This window comes from Oryzias latipes, chromosome 4, assembly GCF_002234675.1.
Source record: "Oryzias latipes chromosome 4, ASM223467v1".
NCBI classification, from domain to species: domain Eukaryota; kingdom Metazoa; phylum Chordata; class Actinopteri; order Beloniformes; family Adrianichthyidae; genus Oryzias; species Oryzias latipes.
The window spans coordinates 14686542-14713746 of NC_019862.2; the positions used below are offsets into that span (position 1 = coordinate 14686542).

At 39.0% G+C, this 27205-nt stretch overlaps 1 protein-coding gene across 1 annotated transcript; it reads right to left on the bottom strand.

The window, feature by feature from the left end:
• Window positions 1–124: 124 nt before the first annotated feature.
• LOC101169436 (occludin) lies at window positions 125–27066 on the bottom strand. Its single transcript, XM_023954283.1, has 9 exons — window positions 26840–27066; window positions 21864–22473; window positions 19545–19736; window positions 18938–19105; window positions 6482–6636; window positions 3738–3956; window positions 3049–3220; window positions 2483–2524; window positions 125–1826 (listed from the first exon to the last, which is right to left on the bottom strand). The coding sequence occupies exons 2-9, from the start codon at window positions 22452–22454 to the stop codon at window positions 1728–1730; spliced, it is 1638 nt and encodes a 545-aa protein (XP_023810051.1). The 5' UTR covers window positions 22455–22473; window positions 26840–27066; the 3' UTR covers window positions 125–1727.
• Window positions 27067–27205: the final 139 nt, after the last annotated feature.

Here is a 27205-nt window from a genome sequence, read left to right on the forward strand (position 1 = left end):
ATGTGCCAACGCTTGCCACTAGAGGGCAGCAGCGCTTTCCCATTGTTGCAGGTTGGATGGAGACTTCCTGCTCTCTGCTGGACGCAGAGCAGAACATGCTTACCCAAAAACAAAAAACCTGACATTTTTCCTTTTCACAGAATTAGATTTGTTTATTAGTTACATATTAGACAACACGATTTAAGGAATTGTACTGTTACAATAACAGTATTTTGTTTCATCAAAGAAAGTAAATTCTTACAAAAATAAATGGCTTGCAGAAAGTTGGTAAAATGGAAACGATGTTCTTCATGAAAATGCAAATACATCAGGATTTATTTGAACATGTACAGTACATTTTTAATAATAACATGGATTAAAGCAAAACTACAATCAATTTGAATTGGAAAAAAAATCAAATTACGAGAAACGCCTGTAATATAGAAAAATATATAAAAAAAACATTTTTGGTTAATCTTTTAAATTTGCATAGCTTCAGTAGATTTTGAATGAACACTTATTTATTAATGAGTATTAAGCCTTTCTAACATCTAAAAACTTGAAGGACTGCTCAAACAGGCATACTGTAAACTGGTTGTGGGAATATTGAACAAACTGGAATCACTGTAGGTTTGTACTATAAAATCCAACAATGGCACATATTCTTTACTGGCTGCTTTGTGCCCTCTTTTTGGTTTTTATCACAGTTTTTACAAAACAAAAATTTTAAAAACAGGAAAAGAAAACAACAGCAGCAGGCAGTGCACTGACAGTTAGGTAAGGGTTAATGTCCGACGAAGTGTGCGTTATTACGTTTTAGCGCACGCCGTGGAAGCCTGAACCGTCCGATGCGAAGTGCGTTAAAAAGTAATAACGCACACTTCAAAGGCCATTAACCTGCTTATACCATGGTCACTTACAAAAGCAATACATATTAACCAGTTTTTAGTCCTTAATTCTCGTTTTTTCCCCGATTTGGATCGCTTTTCTCACAAAAAGCGGACTATGTGTCATCTGTTGCAGTCAAGATTCTGTGATATATATATGCTGATCGTCCCGATGGGTTGAATAAAGCATCAGTTCAGAGAGAAAGTTCATCTCTTACCGCTTGTTTTTGTCCAGATGATGAAGCAAAAGGTTGTTTTTAAGAAGCCAGCGCAGTGATACAAAACATTTAAGCTAGGTGACCGGAACTTCTTTTTCACCGTGCGGTTATCAGGTGTTAATGCACACCCAGCAGCCAATCAGAATCGAGTATTCACCCGGACCATGGTATAAGTAGCTATAAACACTGATGATCTTTATCTTGAAAGCTCAAAAGTGGCCCCTGCAGCCTGCCACACCCATCACTACACAGCAGTGCTCCACCTCTGAACAAAGCTGCAAACCTGCTGAGCACACAGCTGCACAGAAGAAGCACAATCTTATCACAGGTGACTGACTGAAAGTCTGTCTTTCAACACGTGAACCCGCACCCTCTGGTGTGCACGTGCAGCAAGCACTGATCTGATGTTCAGAGAACTTGAAATGAATGAAAATTGTTTGTTCTATATTTCTGCACAGGTATTGATAACATGTGAGGGACCGACAAAAGCAAACAATCAAAAACAAAGAAAACAGTTTTTCCCCCACATTGGTGCGCCATGAGAATGCTGTAACTTTGGTCTGAGCATGTGACAGTCTGCACAGTATTTTGGAGTGTGTCTTTAAGCTTTTGCAGAGTGGAGAGTGAGGACGGAGGGGCAACTTCAGTGGTTTTTGTCATACTGCTTCACCATGCGTTTGATGTGGAAGAGCTTGCGTCTCAGCCTGCGGCACTCTTTCTTCTTCGACTGGTAATCTGGTGTCTGTAGAGACCCAACAGCACAAAATCAAACGGACTGCAATCAAATACTGCAATAAAAACTCTTTAAACATCTAACGCTCTGTATACACCGAGCATGTGATGCACATTCGAGAATTCAACGTACGCGGTTTCTTGAACACGCTTTTAACATATGGTGTCCACACCAGACTGTCGCTACCCGATACTAGTGCATGTACTCACAGTTGAGAGAGTCTTGGTGTGAAATATTACAGCAGGGAAAAGCTGTTGAGTCTCGCACCGGGCTTTTTCTTTCACAGCTCTATTCCGATATATGAAAGACTTGCTGTGATAAAAAACCAACCGCAATTAGTAACTGCTCCTCTGTGATTTGTTCACAAACAGTTGGAACTTCCATGAATTAAGTTCCATATGTCACTACTAAATCCGAGTCCCTGATTGGTTAAACTGGTTTAACTTTCGATGCGCGGTCAATGGCTGCGTGCTTTACGTAGAGCCTGAAAACTGAGTTAAAAACTAGCGTAACGACGCGTAAACGGCAGAGTATTGAGGCCTGAACAGACACGTTTACATAGACTTCTCATTGGAAATGATGGCTTGAATGTGCGTTGCTGAGGGCGGTTTGAACGTAGCAAAACACTTTGATTCACTTGACAAAAAACTCAGTAAACATCTGACCTGCTTCAGATCCTTCAGGTGATTATATTCATCTGCAACAGCCTGGAAGAAAAGCATCAAAACCAAACTAGTGAGTCCAAAAATTGTTTTCCTTTAACTCTCACTGGTAAAAATATATTGTTTTTGAAGAACAAATATTGATTTTTCCTGGCTAAAAGAGCTTCTGGAGTTCATGAAATTCATAGATGGGAGAAACAGAAGTGATCCGACATTCAGAAAATGATGTTTGATGAAGAAGAAATGGACCATTTGTCTAACGGAACTCAGTTCTTTTGACAGTTTATTCATCACATCAGGAAAGTATAGATACCAGTTGGACTGTGAGCTGCAGCATTTCCAGACTTTATACTGAACTTTGAGCTTTGATTAGATTAGTCAATGCAAAGGTAAAGGTGTGAAATTATTAGCGTGGCAGGAGAGTGAACATCCTGATAGTAAAAAGAGCAAGAGAATTCAATTTGATGTTTTTTTTAATTCCCTCCTCCTGCATGATGCGAGTCACATAGCGAGGAACTGATTTTTTCAGGACACTGAAACAGGGCGTCTTTTCTGTGGAATTGTCAAACCTGGTATTTGGAGGAGGTGTCGTCCATCGTGTCCAGCTGCCGACTGAGTTTGTTCAGCTGATCGTTAATGTCATCCATGTCAGCACACAGCCACTTGTACTCTCGAAGGTCGGCATCAAACTCCCTTTTGTAGTCGTGACGCTGAGAATCTGTTGTGATTTCGGGGTACATGCTAAAGGAGAACATTCCAAAAGGTATAAAAAGACAGGAAGAAATAACATTTTAGCCTTAAAAAAATCAATCCTAAAACCTAAATCCTAAAACTTTTGTGTTTGAATTGAAATGTTTCTGCATGAGAAATGCAATCAAAAACTCCTTTGTACTTCCCTGTTTGTACCTTTGTCCCAATTCTCTGATTGTGTGAGTAGAATGCATGAAAAACTGCATACCTGAGAGGATTAACAGAGACTGTGCGGTTTATCAGTTTGTTTTGACACCTTTTTGAACAGGTTGAGAGGTTTAGGAGCTAAAATGTGTTCTGACTTTAGATTCTAGAAAACAAATGCTGCATAGCTGAACTCGTAGTTACTGTCTCTCATGTGTGAGAATGTGGGTTTGGTACTGCGGGAGCTCCAGAGGACCTGCAGTGGTTTCTAACTCTTATCTAAAAGTCCAGTTCTTGATAAATCCTGTTTTCATCTGTGAAAAGCTAAAAGACAAGGTGACCCTTAATGAAGACAAGTTCTCACCTCTCCCATTCTTCCATGTCCAGCTCATTGCCCGTCTCTCCTCCGGTGGTGTATTCTGTTTCGTACTGAGACTCGTCCAGCTCCGGGTTACGCCGGCGTCTCTTGCCCCTGTGGGCAGAGGGCCTGCGACCTCCGCTGGTCTCATCTGAGGGGCTGGAGCTTATTCCTTCAGGGTAAGAAAACACCTCTGAAGGCCTACTGGTTGTTCTTTCTGAATATCTGTGAGGATAGAAAAACAATGAAAACACTGAATTTCCATAAGGAGATGCTAGTCATAATAAAACATTCAAATCCTCCTTTTAAACTTAGCCTTTTATTAAAAAAAATAAAACACAATTCTTTAGATTTAATATTTTATAAAATCTCAATGGATTAATCCATTTGGATTCAAGATTTTATTATTTCTGCTTGGAGTTTTATGCAAGAAAACAATGTTTTTTAGTATTCTTACTGTAAACCGGTGCTTCTCAAATAGTGGAGCGCGCCCCCACGATGCAATGCCAGGGGGGGCGCGCAGTAGTAGCGGTTTTAGGCAAAAGTAATACGGCGCAAATTTGAAGGGGGCACGGTGGTGACAGCGACACAGTGCTTGGAAAAAAAATCTGCACCACTATTGGTTAGCTATTATCTGTTATATGACAGAGTTTGTAACAGCCTGAAACTGTGAACTGCCGTCCCTGCAGCTGCTCCTGTCTCCTGTCACACCCGGCTACGTGTGTGAGAAGCAGAGGGGAGGGGTAGGGGGCTCAGGCTGCCAGGTGCAACGCGCACGCAGAGCGCTAGATTGCGCAACACCAGGATCATCACGTGCCTTTAGATGACTCAGCTCATGGTACTAATGTCATTCTTTATGAACTATTGTAGACATTTTGATGACGTGTCTTTATTTTCCATAAATGTATTCTTTGTCTACCTGCCGTTTAGTTGGTGTCAGTATTTGACATAAAGACAGCAGGTAATGCAGTAAAACAGCTGCACTTTAAGAGATCATAAATAAACAATCCAGCATTTAGAAAAAAAATCAGCACAGTGTTCTTTACCTATTTCTTCAGACTAAAAACGTTAAATTTATTGGTGCTGCTGTGTTAATGTTTCAGATCAATTTAGCTTTAATATTATTTATTGATTGAACTGTTTTTCTCTGCATCAAAAGGTTCAGTTGGTTAAAAATATTTCTAGTTTAAATAAGGACTGACATATTTTTTTATTTCAGGCACTTTAAGCTACTTTTCTGTTTTAGACTATAACAGGGTTATATATTACAAATATTACAGAATAAATGTAATATTTGTTGAAAGTGGATTTATTTGATTTTTTCTTTTGTTAATGGTAAAAGATACAATTTTAGGTATACTTACACAATTTCTATAGATACTAACCAAATATATTGTCACCGCGGGAGTGTGTGTGTGTGTGTGTGGGGGGGTGTGTGTGGGGGGGGCGTGAAACATTTTCTTTTTCCTAGGGGGGGCCTTGCAAAAAATAATTGAGAAGCACTGATGTAAACCAACTTCATTCTAAAAACCACCTTGAGAAACCATTCTCAATTCAAAACTACAAGTGAATTAGTGACTTTAGCTGAAAATATGCAGGGAAAAAGCCCTTGGAAACCTCAGGAAAATGGAGGATAAATGCTAAGAACATTTGGAGGTTATTCCTGCCATATGGAGCCTTTCAGTAACCAGGAAGCAGGTACAGCTCTTTAATAAGTCCCGGACAGAACAAACTCAATTTGTGGGCTTGGAGGGATTTATGGAGGAATCCAAATCCAACGGCACAGATATTACAGGAGCGAATCATGTCAAACAGCACTGCTGTTCTCCAGACTAACATTCCTCTGCTTATGAAAGTCCAGCCCTGTTTACTTTGCACGAGAGGAAACTGCGCTGCACTTTGAGTCGCCTCAAACCCGGTTTCCCCTTAGAAATAAAAGCTCAGTATTGACATTATTGAGATGAGGCTGATTTCTTTTCAGTGCACTGTTTCATACACATGAAAAGAACGGATGCAAACAAAACAAAGACACCAATAGAAGGATAAGTATTATAAACAAATTGTTGGTTAGTTTGCAGAAACGCAAATGCAGTCGTTCATAAACATCCAGCTTTTTCTGCACCGCAGAGATTGCAATGATCAAGGGCGATTATTCCAGCGGAGGCTCAAAGGTCACACACAGCTCTCTCTTGTCGACAGGGCAATATGTTTTTATGGGATTTAAAACAGACTCCTGATTATACCTGCTTCTGCAAGTCATCACTTTAGACCTCCACTCACTGCATTCATACTTTACAGAGATCAGACTCAAATGTTGCAGCAGTATTTTAAACAAAAAACATTTTTGCACTATTTGACAACAGTTAGTAACAAAAAGTTCAAAGTCTAATCTGAAATGAACAATAAAACAAGGGAATGTTCCTGTTTTCCTTTAATATATTCAGTTTTTATTTGATTATATTAAATAACAGATAAATGATACATAAATTAATGTTTTATCTGATTCTATTGGTTATGGATTTAATAAATCATGTTCTTTTAGTGGTGACTTTTAAGTAATTATTTGGAAACCTACTTCTTACGTCAACTCAATTAATATTATTTCAAAGTAAAAGTCTTCTCATTTGAGTATAATTTTTAATATTCTAGCAATGTGGAACAAGGTGTATGACTTTAGGTTTTTTGTCTTTTGGAGTTGCTGTTATAAATGCATTTGCTTTTTTAATAAAATAATTTAAAAAATGACATACTGGTTGTCATCCCCAGTGTAGGAGGTGCCGTCCACCTTGACAGGAGAGTAGGAGATGACGCTGTTAGCTGAGGCATTGAGAGGCCCGCCCCCTTTCTCTGACACCAGCAGGGTTGGGGCGTCCTGAATGCTGTGGCTTTCCTCCACATTGTTCACCTACAGCAGACAGGAAACACACATGAAGAACGTGTTCAGCAGATACGGAGTAACAACCTGAACACAAAGACTGCAGCACAGCCGGGGTAATTCCCACTGATGGCCGCTCAAAGAAACACGTTTCCCTCATTTCCTTTTCTTAGAATGTAAAAGATTTGGTGTTCTTCTGGTTATTCAGTAGTCTGAGCAACAGGCTGAAAGCTGTCAAAATACAAAACTAAGGTAAAAAAAACTGTATTTGATGGGCAGCGCTTAAAAGGATTGTAAAAAGCTTTAGCTGAATAAGGTTTTAAAAAATTACTTTTGATCAAATGAACCCCAAACAATCTAAAATAATAACAGTTTTTTCCTATCCATTGTGTCTTGTTGTCACGAACACCTGGAGCGGATCTCCCCTTCCTCTCCATGTTCAAACAGCAGCAGACATACAAAAACAGACATCTCGCTCTGCATTTCATGGCCTTTCCTGCCCGGCCAGATGGTGGAATTCCTCTCACTGAAGCCTCAGGGCTGCTCACTGTTTGGTCAAGTGCTTTGACCAAACAGTGAGCAGGAAAAGCTACAAATATTGTTTTTGAGCAGTAAAGAATTGTATTTGGCTACTCTTAGGAATATTTGGTAAAATGTTACGGATTATAAAAGTGTGCAGCTCGGGGGAGAGGCTTACCCATCAGGAGGATTTCCAGACAGATATTATGATGCAAGAAAAGAATAATCCTAAAGATTTACTATTCATTGCATATCCCAGTCACGTGAAAGCCAGAAAACAAAGCTGAAAATGGAGTCTATCGATGTGTAACCTCTTAACCCCACCGAGGTGCCCTGAGCAAGGCACATGAACCCACATAGCTTCAGTGGAGCTTGCACAGTGACCAGATCTAATCAGATTTTTTAAAAACAAGGTGTTTTTTAGTAGACTGTAACAAATACCCTTCTATGTGTTTATTCTATTGTTCCATTAGTTCTGCGCTCACAGATTTTCAGTGGGGGTTTTTTATGGTTCACTTAAACAAATGTTTTGGAGAGAATGTAATAGCAGAGATCTTTCCCAGAAAGCATTAAAACTGAAATTAAAGCAGAGCAGAATTTATTCTAAAATCTACTTCCCTAGACTGACACACATAAACACAAAGGACATTTGATTTTTGAGAGAAGCTCTAATCACAAAAATCTGCAGCCATTTTCCAGATGAGCTCAGACCCACCTGTGTGTTTTTACGGCTTAAAAGGCATTCATCATATTTACCCTCTGAGGAGATTATGCATGAAAAATTGAGTTACTTTTCATCCAAATATATCTGATGTTGCTACAGCATCAGTGGAGGTTTGTTTTTGAGAGAAAAGGAGTTTATTTTTTAGTAGAAAATAAGGATCATGGAGTGCAGTAGCTTAGTCCAAAGTGTGAACTTTTGTTGTGGTGGTGTTAACCTGACGTCCTGGAATGGTCGACGCATTCCGCAAACAATGGCTACGTTCACATTGAAGGCTGAAACTAGGGCTGCAGCTATCGATTCTTTTTGTAATCGATTAATCTAGCACTTAATCGATCGATTAATCGAGTAATCAGATAAAACGATTTGTGTGTGTTTTTGAACAACCAAAACAAACAATGCATAACAAAAATGATGTGGTTTTAAAATGAACAAGCATTTGATTTTAAAGATCCGCTCTGATGCAAATGTTACTTTTGGTGTTTTTAAGTTGGTCTTGAGAAGTGGCGGAGCTAGAACATTTTGTATGGGGGGGGGGACAGAAGACTTTGAAAGGGTGGCACAACACCAAAGTAGAAGGCCATTAAAAATAAAAGAATCAGAAAAACATATTTGATCATTATCATTGTTTATATTTCGTGTAAAAATAATGCTTTTGTTATTTTTGCAATGCTTAAAGAAGCCTCGCGGTCCGCCGAAAGGCGAGCTACCGCCTGTCCCAGCCCCTGCCTCTCCGCGGCCCCTCCGCGGCCCTATGGAGTGATATTTCTGCCACCACGTTGCACACAAAACTTTCTAAGTTTTTTGCTCAAAAAATTTTTTTTTTTGCTTTCAAAAACTTTTTCTTGCTTTCAAAAACTTTTTTTTGCTTTCAAAAACGTTTTTTGCGTTTGTAAAACACTTTTTTCGCGTACGTTGTGTCAAATCTCGCTTTTGTCTTCTCTTTGATTTTGCTGACTACTTTGAGCGTGACTTAGCGTGATATGACTGCCACTGACATCGCCAAAAGTAAATTCGCAAGCGTTGTGTGTCATCTCACTTTTTTCCTATCTTTGCTGAGTTAAGTTTCGTTTTGACGTGACCAAGCTGCCATCAAACAGCTGCTGATTGGTCCAGATTCTAACCAATCAAGTGTCTCTAAGGGTTATTGACGGACATTGACGGTACGCCGAGGCAGACATGGACTTTAGACTTTGTGTCGGTTCTCTTCGTACAGGGTTCTGCTGTTTTCAAAGATTCTGGCCCGGTTCTCTCAGAGTAAAACCCAGAAGGAGCAGCAAAGCAGCTAAAATCAAACAGAGTTTAGTATTTATTCATGTCAGTGTAGTGAGGAACGTGTTTAAATTGTCTGCAGAAGAAAAAAACGTCCGAGCTCTGACTCCGTCCAGCAGGGAAGCAACACTTTTTAAGATTTGTATCTGAACTATTGTTTTATTTTAGTCAAAATTGTTGAAATATTAAGAGAAAATAGCATTTTTTATTACTAATATTTTTTAACTTTGGACAAACGCTTACAAGTTCTAAAACATAAATGATAATAAAAGTCAAAAAATGCCTCTTCTGTGTTATATACATTGAGTTTCCTGTAGTGAGCCATCATTCTTCTGCTTATTACTGCTGTTCATCTGATCCCAAACACGTGTGCAGCATAAAATAATATGTGCTTTAAATTTTTTATTGTTTTGTTTTAACAAACAGACCTTAAAGAAAATCACACTTTTCACTAATAATTTGCTCTGCAGGATTCACAGATCACACAGACCTGTTGATTTAATGTCAGCAGATAAACTTTACAGTTTCAGGAGATCCTCAGCCATAAATTCAAAAATTTAACTGAATAAAAATGAACTAATGCTAAAAAAAGACAGTATGAATTATTGTTAAAATTATATTTAAAAAAATGAAAACGTCTTCATCCAAAAATATAAAAATGAGGGTTAAAAGAGCTGGTTCAGCCTCGGCAGCAGACACCATGTTAGATTCATATGGCAATGTGATTGGTTAGAATCTGGCCCAATCAGCAGCTGTTTGATGGCAGCTTGGTGACGTCAAACCGAAACTTAACTCAGCAAAGATAGGAAAAAAGTGAGATGACACACAACGCTTGCGAATTTCTTTTTGGCGATGTCAGTGGCAGTCATATCACGCTAAGTGGCGCTCAAAGTAGTCAGCAAAATCAAAGATAGAACAAAAGCGAGATTTGACACAACGCATGCGAAAAAAAGTGTTTTGCAAACGCAAAAAACGTTTTTGAAAGCAAAAAAAAGTTTTTGAAAGCAAAAAAAAAAATTTTTGAGCAAAAAACTTAGAAAGTTTTGTGTTGAACTTAGAAAGTTTTGTGTGCAACGTGGTGGCAGAAATATCACTCCATACGGCCCGCGCTGGTCGCCGCGGAGGGGGCGCGGAGCGGCTGACGCCGCCCCTCGCTCGCTGCCGGCGGCACGCGCGGATATGCCAGCTCTTTTTTGCAGTGGAAACAATGCACCTTTTTCTCTTCTTTATTAAGTATGTAATGATCCCACACTTTAGACAATTTCTGCCGTTTATTTGTAGATCTATTCTCTGCCATCGCGCCAACTAAATTCGAAAGGTCCGTGTGAATAAACGGTCCGTGTGACACAATCAAATCCCTGCGCCGCGCGTATAGTGCGCGTCATAGGAATTTAACGAGGCTTCGAGGCAGAGTTTTAGCCTCGAGGAATTTTTGTAATCGAGTAACTCGAGGAATCGTTTCAACCCTAGCTGAAACGACCCAATTCCGATTTTTATGCCCCTATGCGACCTGTATCTGATCTTTTCATGACAGTCTGGATGACACAGATCCAATCCGAGGTAGCAAGAACAAGAACATAAACATCAACCATGGCAGACGATCATGCTGCTGAGACCAGTCGGTGGAAGGGAAGCAAGATCACCGATTTGAATAATATTTAGGGTGACAGCTCTATTCAGGCCATACTCGAGGGCTCTTATCGCAACCGGGCGATTTTTGAAAAATTTTCCAGCGAAACGGCCGAGCGTGGTGTTGAATCTTTCCCGCAATGACTTAATTTCCTTTCTGACTGTGGTCAGAAGTGCAGGGGAGACGTTCTCCAAGGCTGAAGGCAGACCCTCCTTCGGGGTTCACTTCCCCGTTCAGACCCTCAGATTCTCCAGAGCGGGTTAATAAAGAGTCACCTTCTTTAAAAACCTTTTTTATTATTGTTCTCCTTCCTCCGTAACACACAAAAGGAATGCGTGGCCCCAACACACTTCCGCTGCCCCCTGTCACTTCCTCCTGCGCTGCCCGCGCTCTCTCCTCTCCCTTACACACACACGCGCGTGCGGTCCCAGCACATACACATCCCCATTCCACAACAGTGGGTGCAGACGATCCTGGCTCCAATGATTTCTTAAAATGAGAAGATTGTAATTGTGCTGGCTTCTTTGTGAAAATAAATGTAATAACTGAAAAAAAAGGGCTCCGCTGTTGACAACACTGTTGTTGACATCCGTTGTTAACGTTAGCTACTTCTGTAAACAACGAGTTGTTCCCCGTTGAGTACTCTTCTCCGCATGCGGGTCACTTCTGGGTCAGTTCGCATTTAATTGGAAATGTGAACGGCCTTGCAAAAAAATCGATTTAAAAAAAAAAATTGGAATTGAGCATTAAGCCCTGCAGTGTGAACGTAGCCTAAACAACATTTTCTTCATGACAAGAAGAAATAAGAAACATTTATTCTTTACCGACGATTCAAACTTTCAGGGACATTTTATTCAACTTTGTGGCAATAGTCCAAAACCTTTTGCCCTTCAGACCAACGCTCCCCCCTAATAACAGACTGCACCTGTATTTAACATGGCGGGTTTCTGATAGCGACACCCACATGAAAAGCATGTACAGTTTGGCTCCTGCACAGTAGATGGAGTTGAGCCAGTTTAATGTCTATGGATAAAAACCCAGAAGGAGCAGAACTGCTCTTCAAGCAGAGAATATTTCATTAAAAAAAAGAAAGTCTATACTAAAGGTGTCTAGCTGCATTGCTCAAGAGCCAGTGTTCTGTTTGTTTTCTAACCAACCCTGCTCTTGCAGCTTTGTATTGGCAAAACACATCTGATTCAGATAATCAGCAGCAGGTAGGGCCAGGATAACTAGAGGACCAACAAGAACCTTGATCTTCAAGGATATAAGGACAGAGCTGAACCTTTGATCAACGTCAAATAAGTATAGAACACAAATACATGACAAAAAAGCAGAGTAATAGAAGAGACATGTCCTGAAAAGAAACATGACATAGGAGTCTTTCTGATGGTATCTGCTCTAAATGAAAAATGGGAACAAATGCCATTTTACTGCACATCAATATGGACGCTCTTTTGAGGCCTAATTCAAAGTAACATGCAACTCTCAATTGACAATTCAATATGCAATTCAGGCTTGGAATATGAAAATACATTTTGCAATTTAGAATTCAATATTAAAATTGAAAATGACAATTATAAAAATACAACAATAAATAAAAACAAAATCAATTGTGTTTTAAACGGTCATAATGATGCCATAATTCAAATGACAATGCATTTTGCAATTTATAGTTCAATAAATAATTTGACCATTCATTTTGAAAATGCAACATTGCAATTTACTATTCATTTTTTTTTAAAATTACATTTCAAGACGTTTTGCTTTATATTTATTTTAAAGTAACGTGAAATCTACTGCATTGTAAAGTACCATGCTGTTTCTGTGTCAAATTCAAATGAAATTGCAAGACAGCGTCCCCTCAGTGTAATGCATTTTCATTTGCATAGCATCGAGCTTTTTGTGTCAAAATAGAAATTGAAATGCAAACTGTCAGACTCTCATAAGGGCGAGGCCTACCGCCTCCCTTAATTTGCTAAAACCCACCTGTAACTTCCTACTTGAAATCTGACTTTGGAACATCCTAACGCAGAGGATGGAAGAGCTTTCCTCCTCTCAGTTCCAGACACGTCTGTTGTAGAAACATGTTTCCTGTCTCCCATGCATCACATCACGAGGATGCAGAAAAAAACAATGACAATTTAAAATGCAATTGATTTCATTTTAGTTTTAGTAGTTTATTTTTTACACTGTCACATTCAATTCTAAAACATTCTAAATTGTAAAATGAATTTTCATCTTCCCATACTAAATTGCATATTGAGTTGTCAATTAAAAAATGCATGATCAAATTGCTAATTACAGATTCAATTGAGAATTGCATATGACCTTGAATTATGACTCAAAAAAACGTCCAGAATTTATGTTTTAAATATTTAAATTAAATATCAAAAGTAATACATTTACTGCAGGAGCAGAAAACAGAAACATTCTCATTTCCAAGGAATAAATGTTAGTGAAGCTTTGGCACAATTTCCAAGAAATCTGGGTCATTGTTACTTCCCTCTGCATGCCACTCATTGTTATGCCATCATTCTGAGTCAGTACCTAAATTGCCCTACTTTTCCCATCTGCCAATCCATGTCATATTTTTGCCTTTAAGTTTATGGATGGCTGTCTCTGCATTCTAGTCGGCTCGCCAGCCCTGTTCTCCACCTGGAGCAGTGTTTTGCCATCATCTGGCCCCCATCAGCATCTAGATTCTGGTGTTTGTGTATCTATGGTCCAAGCTTATCCCACGCATCCAAGACGTCATTAGCCTAGAGCCTAACCGACAAAGACTTATGGACTTCTTTTTTCTGTACATATTTCTGTATCACATATAAATCATTGCTCAGATTCCTAAGACTGGTCTTCTCTGATCTCCCTTTTACATCGTTGGTATCATAAAAAGCCAAATAAAGTCGGGTGACATGTCGGGTCAACTGCAACTGTAAGTAGGTTAGTCTACCTGCTTTTTGCTATTTATCTGAACCTAGTCTTTACTGTTAAAGGTAAGAATTTTTGGTTGAAAATGACAGAATTTGTACTTTCTGTTTCAGGAATGATCACCAAAATCTGAATCACTTGGACTAAAAAAACTATTAACTATCCTCTTTACTATTTCTTCTTGGTTGGATGTATCATTACTATCAAATAAATGAATTACAAGTTAAATCCCTTTATTTACATGTAACATTCTTTTGAGGACACAATTGTTTGTTTTTTTACTGACCATCAATTGACTGTTGTGCACTTTCAAACCGCTGTTTTAATCCATGGAGGTTTTCTCTCTCTCTAGCTGTGGAACATTTCAGTACACAGACAGACCCTCTGGAATCCGCTCTGGTGATATCACCCACTAGAGACAATGCCTCCCCCACCCCACCCTGGCCAAGCTCAATGAAGGCCGTTTGTGAGGTCATCCGAGCCACCCGAGCCTTGCTGTACTCCTGAACAGAGGCATGTCCCATGTCAGGCCAACCCAGCATAACACTGTCATTATGAGGCAAAACAAAGCCATAAAAAGCAAAAAATTCCCTTTCACAACTTTTTTAATAATTACAAAATCAATCTATGCTAGATTCAAAAATGGGATAAATTGTACCATAGTGAGAAAATAATCAAACAACTTTTATTGAGTTAAAGTTTGTGAAGAAAAAAAAAGGTAATTGCTCCTTTGTAAGGTTACCAATCTATTTTTTGGCCCTGTGCAGAGACTCAAAATCCCCTCAGGTGACACTCTGTCACAAAGTTTAAGCCTGGATTGTAAAATGGGGAAATTGGAGCTTCTTTCCATCTTTTTCTTCAACTGCTGTGGCTGTGGCAACTGCTGTGGCTAACTGAGGCCTCTAAAGTCAAAGATTTCTTCTTTTGATCTTTATAGGGGTTTTCTAGTTTTTCTCACATTGATTGAAATCAAACGACAAGTGCTTGAGCAGGATCCCTGCAGATGCTAACGTTATTACAAACCTGAATGTTTCACAGGAGCAATCCCCTTGAAAGGATAGCTCTACATTCCCACTGGCAGGATCCTATGATTACAATTAAGTCATTTTTTTATTTCAAGTCAATAAAGGAAAATAAATAATGCTTAAAAATAAAGTTTGGCCTCAATTTTAAAAGGAGTGTATACAAATATACACCTTGATTGTCTAAAGAGTAGAAACCCAAACAGTGTTTATCAATAAAATCTGTCCAGCATAAGAGGCTCTCCGCTTTGAAATGTCTGTCCAGCTACTGGACGGAACAAACTTCACATTGGTCCAACATTGGTTTCATATGTAGTACAACAAGCTTTGCTTAAACGTGTGAGAATTGGGGAAAATTGTGTGGGGCTGCACACTGAATATGTGTATGGCTACTTCTTTTGTTCATCAATATCTTCTAAAAAAAAGTTCTTTCTCCAAATGTTTGTTTTTCTCTTCATTGAGCTAACTAACTAGCAGCCATTTACACCCTTACTAAAAGTCTGGCATAAATTGTTTTTATGTTTCTCAGGAATGGACTGCTCCAGGAAAGTCTTACGAGAACTTCACCGGACGTGTGCACTTGAGCTTCTCAAACGACCAGAACAAATAACAAAAAGACAAACATTGTTCCTGTTGTTGCAGGCAAGCATGAAACATCAAATATCTTGCATTTCATAAAACCCAAAACCAGCCTTGAGGATGTAATGAGCACAGCATTTCGGCATTTTTTATCCTTTAAAAAATGTATTCTAAAACCTAATGGCAGCATGGTCTATAAGCTTTTTGTTTAAAAAATCTTATAAACAGTTTTATATTTTTCTTTCTTAAAATGTGCAAAATTAGGAAAAGGCTGTATTCAAATAAAGTTCCAATTAATTTTTCTGCCAAACCCCTCCAAAAAGTACATTTGGTACAAAACTAAAGCCACAAATCTTAACCACTGGATGGACTGCAAAAAATGTATTTCTGAGCGAGCAATGACCAGATTGGTCCACAGTAGCAACCTCCTCCAAGAAATAGGAGAAAGGAAAAGACTTCAGACACAACACTTGATATTTTCATCAACAAAGGAAATTATCATATTTTTGAAAATCTGCCGTTTGCTTAATGACTAATTTTATAAACACTAAATGGTTTTAAATCATGGGAATATATTTGTTAGTCTGAGGATTAAGGAAACTTTAAGGAGCTGCTTTTTGTCCTGATTGTAACACAAGAGCCAACAGTCACATCAATGAAACTGCTAGCTGAAATCAAGCCAGCTCAGGGGTGAATCATGTAGTTTAATGTCAACAGTGTTTAAAGCGTGAAGCAAATACTAAGAAAATGGGAACACTGTTACTGAAAAGCTTGGGTTGTGGTGCCAGAGTGGCATTAACTTCCACGAAACACGCTTTGTAGTAAAATGCTCAACAATATTTTACCCCTATTGACTCATTCTATAATTGTTTCCTCTTCTACTAAAAAATAATGTTGAGCTGTTATTTCAAACAACTTGAATGTCCTTCCAACATGTTTGAGCAGTCTCAAATGGATTAAGAACCAATGTCTCTTTTCTAAACATGTCTTGTAGTTTAAAAACCAACCTTAAAGCCTCCATTGGGGTGTACTTTTTCACTTCAGGACTGCATGTATGATGACTACAGCCAGATGTCTATGACAATATAAATTTATGTAAAGAATATAGTCAACCTTTGGACAATCTGTTTCTTTAAAATTGCCAATCTTCAGGTGATATAGTAAAAAAAAAAAAAGTCCTCCAACATAGAAAATTTGATTTAATCTTTGAGATTGCTTTGAAAAATGATCTTTTTACAACAGAAACTCAAAAAAACGGTGCTTTAAGTTTCTATGTGAAGTGAAAATCAGGCCTAATTGCAATGCCAGCAGGAATTCCAGTGACATCAGTGAGCATAACTACACTGTTAGACGCTAATGCCGGTCAGAGGATTTGGTTTGCCAGCCATAGGAATCACCTCTGAGAATATGAAGCTGGACTGTAGGCAATAACATAATCTCTTCAAAACAAAAGGCTCTATATAATCCAATATAGCCATATGTCTGTTTAAAGCTGCCTCTGCCGTTTTCGACTCTATCCCACAGACAGCCTAACTCAGTTACTTCTGAATCTTTTATTGGTTAATTGAACATCATGGTTTTCTTCTTGTGTTGCTGCTTTTTTTCTAAACCCATTCCTTTGATTTATGAAACCCTGGATTAATCTGACATTCAGCTCGGTTTGTAGGTCTGTTCTGCTGCTTCTAGATTTGCTTCTTTCATGTTTTATATCCAGTATTTTGTTTCCTCATTTACTTCCAGTCACACCTGGCTTTTCAATCAGCACAGCTGCTTCTCATCAGTCATCAGTGTCTCTGGTCCATTTGCTTCATATTTTTACATTCGCTATGTCCGAATTCACTCACTAACACCTGAAAGACTATCAAATGCCCTGGATTTGAATGCAAATTGGACACATGCCCACATACCTTTTTTTTACTTTTTATTATGACATCACCCATTTGCCAAAGTAAAAACCCAATAAACATGAACATTTTACAAAGACCAGTTATAAACCCACTGTGATCTTATAAAGAAAAACTTTGATAATTTATAGAGAAAAGATATACATACATTTTTTTAGATGACAAATCGTTAAAATAATAAAATATTGTGGTCTGTATTTGCCAATCTAGAGAGCATGGATGCATGCTGATTTTTTGCAGACACTTCTTAGGAATTATCAGGGCACTGGATTTTGGAATTGTAGATTCAGACACCCCTACAAAATGGTGAACGCCCTGTGTAGTGCACCAATTAGTGGGAAATGAGTGAATTCAGTTAAAGTCATTGTGTGTTCATTTCCCTTGTTAGATTTCAGCTTCACTACATTAGTCAGGGAAGATATTTGGTGGTGAAACAAATAAAGGCTTTATTCTTTAGTTGTCTTACACATTCCTGCTTTGTTTTCTGCGTAACGTACACAACATTAAGGTTGAGCATGTGGAAATTCTTAAAACTTTGGTAACTGTGTGATGCAGTTAGTTCAAACTTTACATAATGCATGTCTGAAGCACCACAAAAATAACTTTACAAACACTAACTGCTGGAAATGTAACAGAAAACTGCACACTGACAGCAATCAATGTTTAAAAGAAACTTTACAGAATATTCAAAACTTTGTTTTGATTTTCTAAAATATATTTAAGCTAATCTGTGATAGCCAAGCAGTTTTCATACACAAAAACAAAGTGTATTTATTTCTGTGGGCAACAAAAATACTATTTTAAAATCTTTGCATTTGGTTTAAGAAAACATAGCTTTTAAATACAACAACACTCTAGTAATCGTGCTTCAAAACAACCCTTTTCATTCTGTACAAAGACATGTTTTTGAAACACGGAAGGTGAAAGAAATGATTAACTTCTCCCTCAGGTATCAGCCTTACATGACTAGCACGTTGTTGACATTTGAAAACACAAAGTAAGCTCTCCAGAAATCACCTGCCTGCTTACTATCTCTTCAGGGGGTTAATGATTCCTTAGAGTGAAACCAGGTCGTAGACCCACAGCCCATAATCACAGGCTGCAATCAGCCGTGACCCTGAACAAAGTGACTCATTGAGAGGAAACACTCACTATAGTGCACGCATATTCCTGCTGGATTCTCTGAACTGACAGAAAGTTGGACAAGGATCTCCTCTTGCACTTTCAACTTACAAAAGGCCCATGAGAGTTAGCTAGTAAAACACTAGTCAAAACCTTTTTGGGCCATCTGACAAAGTCATCTGCCGGACAAACCTCAAAAAAGGCTCTGCGTGGCTATTTACTGCATTTGTAACACCACAATCACACACCTATATTTATACTTGATGACACTCTAAGCAGAAGAAACTCTATGACAGGCATGACCTACATAGCTGCCTGAAGACTGAAATGTAGTGTATCACTTGGCAAAACAGGAGAGCCATTTGAGGCAAACAGGAAAAGCATATAGGTCACTTCGTCTGCAGAATATTTTTTTTACCACAATGCGCTGTTGTTGATCATTTCATAATCTAATCAAATTGCCAGTGAATGTTGTATTCCATTCTGGTCCGGATTAAAAGACTGAATGTGACCCTGATATTTCTGACTGCAAGCTTTGCATGCTCCGTTCAAGGTTTGTTTAGGTAAAGAAAAATCTGATTAGTTTTAAAGCTTGAGGAATTCAGTGAAATCGTAGACATTGTTTTCTTCTTACCCAGTCCTCTACATCCCTTCCCTCCGAGGCTTTCCCACCAACGAGAGGCTCCTCCCAGTAGATATTTGGTTTTCCGTAGCGCCAAATCTTCCCCCTCGTTTTGTAAGCAAAGAAAGCAGCGACCCCCAAAGCAAGCACGACCAGGAACCCACACACCATAGCAACTCCCTACAAAAGCAAAGAACAAGGGAATGACATTAAAAGGGCCCTGTGATAACGTTGTCTTATCAAGGTACAAAAAGTACAGGCACACACTGATATTACAGTTTGCAACAAAAAAGCCAACTATGCTTTTGAAACATACATGCAATAAAAGTCTCATGAAAATACATCATAACAGAATGCTCCGGCTGTTCTTCAGGTTTGAACTTATTTTAGGATATAAATAAAATACATGCATCTTTTGTGCTTTTGATTAAACAGAAAAGAAGCAATTTAAAAAGAACACGACAAGCTTACATCAAAGGTAATTCTTCATTCAAATTTAGAGTGGACTCCTAATGGATTATAATCAGCCTAAAATGAAAAGATATTTGGGGATTTTCCATTTACTGAACTAGGTTATGTTAAAATAGAAAACTTGATGTCAACAGAACATTTTTCTGACCTCCTGTGGGTCCACGAAGCAGTAATGGTACAGGTACTGGTTGTAAATGGGGAAGCCTCCCATTCCTCCCATCTGGGAGTAGCTGGTCTGGTAGAGGTTCTGACACATCATGAGCATTGGATTATACATGATGTTGGAGGAGCTCTGGGCCATTGGATTTACACCGACGATGTAAACGATGTTTATGATGGCCTAAGAGAGACAAAAGATAAGACGTACTCAGACATGTTCAATCCTTCTGATAGAATATCAGCTGATACATCGCATGATGTCTCTATCTGCAAAATTGTTGCAACAATACTGCCGACTAGGCAAACGCTGACAACGTGGAAACATCTTATCTAACATCCTGTACTGAACATACGGTAAGTGCCAAGGGAAAGTTGAAATGTAAACTGAACTACCAGGATGAACAACCAGGATGCATGCTTTTTTTAATCCTAAAAAAATGCTTTAAAACTTTACTAAAAGGCTTTCCCCGTTTTCCTTAAAATAGATGCATGCATCTTGGGGATAGTTGATCAAAGTAGAACACAAAGCTTAAGATAACAGTAACTCTGATCTGAGGCTGTGTAATCTAAGTGGAGATTAAAAGAGAACATCTTAAATTGTGCTATGTATGCAACTATGCTTAAATATGTTCATTAATTTCAAAAAAATAGATATATAATAATAATAATCTATGTAAACGTAGATCAGTGATGATATAGAGAACTATCAACATCTATATAACTGTCACAGCTCACATTTTTTAGATATTAAATATTCCTGAATAATTAAGACATTTTGAAATTGAGAAATTCCTGAAAAGCTCAAATTAGGGATAATAAGTCTGTGCAATTGAGAAAGCAAACAACTTAAACTCTGAAAGTCTCATTTGGCATGGTAATTGACAAAGTACATGTCAGCATAAGTATCGTCACTTCTTGATTAGAACATTTGTTATACTCTCTAAAAAAAACCATGTCAGAATGGCTTCTCCTCTGCACAAAACCCAATAGTGTGGTTGAGATATTTGGCTATGATGACAGATATCCAGGTATATAACAGCTAACATGAACCATTGCATATTCAGCACTTCTAGTGTAGGAAATAAATGTTTGACACTTAAATTTCAGCCAAAACTGAAAGTACAGTAATTCCAAGATCAACTGAAACCTCAAACAGAATGGTGTAAAGAAAAAAAAGTGTGTTTTTGTAATCGTCAGAGTCCAGTCCTGATTGAAAATTTGAGGTTTTTCTAAGATAGTAATACATAGAACATGTTTGGAAAATCTTTTTAAAAAAAGAAGCATTTCTGCAGAAATTATTTTAAGAATATGTGAGAAGATAATAAATTCAGTTAAAAAATACATGAAATGTAATTTATTTCTAATTTCTCTCACACACAGCTTTTGTGTTTTTCCTTTAATCTATTAAATGATAATGTTTAATTTGTTTGTTTGTTCAAGTTTTATTTATCTCATTTTGAAACCATGTACGGAGCAAACATGTCACAGCCCTGCGTGCGGCTCAGAGGAAACTGAACCGGACTAAAAATCCACTCCGGCCCTCACATCACTATAGAAAGGCGTTTTGGCAGTCTCGAAAGCGGCTAAAAGTTACTAGATGAAGTCATCAGGTAACTTTCATCATTGAGTCACATGCATGTAATTGCAAAGGCTGTAACAGAGAGAGAGGAACAATGTCCATGTGGGGGAGAAAAAAGTTGCTAAATATGCGTGGAACTACAAATGACTGTTTTTGGTTGACTTTGCCTTTTTTGTCACAATCTTTCTCCTTTATCCAGATTTGGAAACAGCAAAAGTATTTCAAGGGAGACGTCTGGTGGAGTTGCAATAAATGCCTCCTTAGTGAGAAGTTGAAAACAAAGCTCCATTGTCAATTGAGTTATAATTATATGAAACCTAAATGCTGCTGCTAAAATGAAAGGAATTGTTTTTTTCAGAAACAAATAGTATCTGGAGGGGTCCAAACAGTTGGCAAGCAAGTTGCCAGTTGGAGGCCAGATTCATCAACAGTATGGTTGCTTCTGGAAAGGCATCAGGTGGAAGACCTCTGCCAGATTCACTGCAAATTTCATGTGTGGCAGCTCTCATATGAGAAACAGCAGAAATACATTTATAGAGCATATCATTCTGTTGACATTCTGGTCAGTTAAATCCAAAATGCTCTTCGTGAAAATTGCTTTAAATAAAATGAATTGATGGATTTGATGAACCAATACAGCCTTTTTTGTGAAGTTTCATTGTGATAATCTATTTTTTAATCCCTTCCTAATACAAAGAAACAAAAGAAAAACGACTAAATGAGCGTTACCTGCAGGATGGACATGATGATGCAGCTTATCAGGACTGCCAGATAGAACTTCCTGCTGCGAACTATGTTGGATTTAGAGAAGCTGGCAATGAAGAAGCTTATTGCTCCAACAAAGTTAATGCCTGCCATGGCAATCATGGTCATTTTAGCAGAGTACGGGGAAATGTTAGAACCATAGTAGTTTCCATAGCCACCTCCGTAGCCCCCATAACCCCCATAACCCCCATATCCTGATCCATAACTGCCTCCCATGTATCCACTGCCGTAGCCCATGCCAGAACCATAACCCATTCCAGCGCCATAGCCATACTGATAGTCCCACATGAGGGTTGAAGCCACGCAGGCAAATATGCCCACACACATTATTATCACTGTAGCCATCATAGCTTTAACAATCCCAGGAGGTGACCGCCATTTGTAGAAGTGCTGTGGTCTGTCCTCGATGTAGTAGGATCCTGGTGGAGGAGGGTAGGCATTAAAATCACTCTGATTGCCATGAAAACTGCCCGGAGGACCAAAGCCATTGTTGGATGGAGGTGTGAAAGGAGGACTGTAGACTGGCGGGCTGTCGTAGTGCTGCTTGTCAAACATGGCTTACAGATGTCCAAATCTGTAAACAAAAGTAATAAAACAAAAACAATCAGGAAATGTCAGTGATGCAACACCTGAAATGACTAACTCCACATGGAACACCTTCTAACACAGACTTATTTGTGAGACTTCCAAAAATTAAGTTATGTGTAGCTAAATATACCACACACTCAATCATTTCGACAACTGGAAGTTTTTTTTGTTAACTGGCGCCACGGTAGGCTGCCAGGTAGCTCCGTGTTAGCTTACTTGTTTTTATGTTTCTGTTTTGTTACTCTCTTATAATTAACCTGTTTTTGGTGGACATGGACTTTTTGTTATAGGTCAAATGAGTCCACTGGCTTGCCTGCTACTCTATTAGGGACTGTTTTCCACCAATTCTGGGTCTAAAAAAGCTATCTGCGAGTGCATTGTTTACACAATTAGTTGTTGTTGCTTGGGAAAAACAAAATGCTGTCGAAGAAGCAACCAGAGATTGTAGGAGGGACTGGGGAGTCTGGGGTCCTTCAGAGTTTCCTGGACTCTTAAATTAAGGGTGTATTCAGACTGGAAAAATCCTTTGTTCTGGATTGAGCCCTCTTCATTGTTTGTATTCAGACTGGCATCAAGTGGCACGTTCTGATACAGATCAAAGCTTTTAAACCAAACCACGTGACTAAAGTGCTCGTCAGTCATTGGCCAGGAACTACGAAGGCGGGTCAAAAGACAAGAAAAAGACGGACATGTTGCGCTTTATATTCCTTATCGGGGCCGTTAACTTATCAAAACGTTATAATTCCATTACCAGTTTTGAACGTGGGGAACAACACTTTTTACTTGTTACTTTGGTACAGTGGAGGCATGCTGCACGGCGGTTACTGGCAGGAACACGTGCCATGTGTGCTTTAACTAGACGATGCTAGCAACTGCAGTGATGAAGAGATTCTGGGTATGAAGGTACGCTGATAAGTGTTTTTTATACATATAGATTGTCGGGAAAACAGTGTGAAAAGCCATGTGTGACATTAAAAGTTGTTTTAATGAACCTGCATTCATCCAACCACATTTTAATGAGTTGCTGCGTTTCATGGTTTTGGTTCCGTTAAGGAAACTACAAGGTAGCTTTTAGGGGGACGTCACAGCAGCGCTCTGCGTAATTACAGACCGAAAAACATCTAAGAAGTGTTTTTAGCAGTGTTAAAATAAACTTTCTAAGTAAAGATTTGGACCCTTTTTTCTGTTTGATAAAACAACAATCGTTGCTTTACATTTGTCCATGACTCATCTGTTTCTACATTCCTACTCTGTTTATGTCAGCTACGGTGGCTGTTTTGGTTCAGTTGTTCCGCTCCGAGGACGGATTGTATTCAGGCAGAGGAATCTCAGAGCAAAACGAAGCTCAGTCCGACTGGAAACGAACCGAGACCACCTCCAGAGATGGGTCAGAGAGAGGTTCCTGGTAACAGACCAGGGACCAATTAGGTGTATTCAGACGGAAAATTTGTTCTGGGTTATCGGACCAAATGTGTCCAGTCTGAATACATCCAAAGAGTTTATATGATGGCGTTGCTCCATCTGCCCTCTTCTACGTAGTGAGCTCCTGGGGGGTGGATGCACCGGCAGGAACAGGAAGAGGATTGACAAACTGGTGCGGAGATCATCGCATCCATCATGGACAATCCTCTCCATCCTCCTCTGCATGAGACCATGGATGCACCGAGGAGCTCCTTCATTCAGATACTTTAACACCTCACTGCAGGAAGGGGCGCTTTTGCAGATCTTTCTTCCTGTCAGCTATTAGACTCTACAACGTTATTCATATTTTAAGTAAGAGTATATTTTTAGTATTATTTATTGTCTTTCTGCTGTTTTTTAATAGAGCTATGGTTTAGGACCTGCCCACCAACTATAGCTCATTGGATCGAAAAAAATGAAGACCAGTTTATTCGATGGATTGTCTGACAGCCTAACTACAGCTAAAAATGGGCATTTTTTTCAAGAAGATGGTCAAGATTCAGTGTCTACTCTTTCACTGATTTTTGTTTGGTCTCTGAATGAGTGCTGTTCTATTGCCCCCATTCTGCATCTGTGTCCAGTCTGTTTTCTGTACTTGCTTGGATGTTCTCAATTTGAACAGGTTTTACTGGTTGTGACATAACACTTGCTTTCTAGTGTCAAGAAAATTGAGAAATTTGAAAGGGATGACTTTTTGAACCAGCAAAGGCAGAGCCAGTGTGGGGATGTTGGTACCAGGAGAGAGAGACGAGCCTAGCAACACTGTCTTTTTTGTCTTTTCACTCTCTGCGGGAGTCTTTCTCTGACCCACACCAGCAAAACGACTATAAACATCATTTAGTTCAAATGATTGTCCTCTGCAACAAATCTCACAGAGATATGCATGGCTACTGTGTATACAACTTCACAATGCTCATTCTTCTACACCAACCCCAACAGGGAGGGGGCAGCCTCTTTTGTCTGACTGAGAAATCAAGTAAAAAGACAAATTTAGAGTAAAAACCAACAAAAAAAAGCAAGTTTCCTTTACAATTGATTTATAGCCACACGGAGGTCTAAATCTTGCTCCTGCTCTGCAGTCTCTATACCACAGTGACTGCAGAAAGATGGCTCCATTTAGAAGTTCAGACGTGCAGACAGAGATACAGCCAATGGCCCTGCCCTCAGGTTCATAACTCTTCTCTGTGTGTGGAGCTGGGCTGCAGGCAGCAGAAATAAAGTCCTCCCCTGGAGCCTCCGTGTCAGACACCTTCCTATTTTACCCTCCTCCGTTCCACTCTCGCACATAAAGTGCCTCCGTTTTTCAACCCTCCTCCCCTGTTCTCCAACCCCCTTCCACAAGTTTCATGCCTTTGTTTTCTGAGCAGAGGGGGGCAAAAGTCACAGCAGCTCCGCACAGGAACAGTGTTGCCATGGAGCCAGGATTTAAAGGAAAAGAAAAGGAAGAAGAAGAAAAAAAATCAATGTAAGAAAATGAGGCACTGTCCAGAGAGGATTAGACAAGGCCCCCTCTGTGTAACCACACAGGTGTATGTAATGTAATGAACAACAGTGTAAGGTTGCAACCTCTTGCTTTTCGGTTATTTATTTAATTGTATTGATAACAGGCAGGTATGCGAGACTCGTCCAGGTTTTGAATAAAATAAAATGATAATTTTCAAATAAACTACACCATTTCAGAACATGTTTGAATCGTGACATCAATGTCAGACAAATATACAACTAAACCGGATAGAAAAATTTTACTGAAATCCTTCTTTCTAGCAAAAGCAGCAATGTCAACAGCAGTAGTAGTAGTAGCCCTAGTTGTAGTAGTGCTACAGTTGTGTTTGTCTAAAGCTGGCTTACTTGTCCCATTCTCAAACTAACCAGAAACCACAGAGACTGGTGCGAGGTCTGGGGTCAGGTCAGACACCCACAGCCCACACAGCCTGAGCTCCACTGCAACACAGAGACTCTATCATCCACTGCTGATAATGGAATTTCTGTTATACAGTCACATGTCTTACATCTATCAAATACTATTAGGGTGGAAACCAGAGCTGCCTTAAAGCCCAATGACAAACACCCTGGAGTCAGCAGACTTCCTCCTCCAATTTAAAAACACTAGAAAACCCTCAGAAGCCTAAAAGCAGCTTTATGGCGAGTTTGTTTACACCTTTTTGAATTGTATTTACTACTCTTATCCTTTTATTCTGTTGAAATTTTAGACCAATGCAAAGGCATTTAAGTAAGAAAAAATCATAAAGTAGCTGACCTATTGATCACTGATCATGAAATTAAATTTAGAAAAAAAATCCAGATGAAATAAAAACATTTAATTTGTATTTACAAATAGTTGCTCGATTACCTAAAAGGCTGTGCAGCTCAATTATACAAAATCCTGATGAAACCACCATGATACGCATAAAGAAAAAGGGAGTAAAAACTAAAGATTAAATTTGAAAGATAAGAAAAAAAACTTTATTAGTGTGGCATGTGATTGACAAATGCGTCAATGTAGTATCTATGAGACTGTGTATCACGTGATATTTCCCCCAAAAAACTAATTTAGTGATAGTTATATAAGAAGAATCGCAATAAAAATGCGAAGAATCTCTCAAATTAAACAAAGTTCAATGCTCTTTAAAAATGTAGGTTTGAGCATCCCGTATGGTGGTTTTGAACCCAGGTCCTTACGGGTTCTAGCTGATGTGTTTGCCATCTATCGCTATGTGAATGAAGACCCACCTGTCCAACCTAAAAATCAGTTATCGTTCCACAGAACCTCAGCGAGAGACCCAAAGGACTTAAAACGCCCCAAAAGGGCCCCAATTAATTAAAACAAGTCGAAAAGTAAGAAAAGAATGGAATCTGGTTTAAAAACTCAGTCCACCTAAGAGTTTTCTTACCTGAACAACGTAGGAGAAACACTTGACCAACGTCCGCCTGTGTGCCCTGATAATAACTGTTATTCCGTCCAAAGTTACAGTAAATTTGTTCAATCACGCGACCTTAACGACAATTTATCTTTAAATAGGGAGATATTTTTGGATTTCGTTTTAGCGCTTTGAAATCCCGCTCGTGCCTGATTCAACGGTCCGTCACAGCAGCCTCTGAACAAATGCTTTGTTAGTCCGCGGTGATAAGTCCGACCGCAGCACCGACGCCTCTGAACCGCTGGAGGTCGGACTTTCGGTCCTAGAAATAACTAATAACCTCTCTGGGCAGCACTGCTCAAAATACATTCCTCAGATGCAATAAATATGTGATAACAA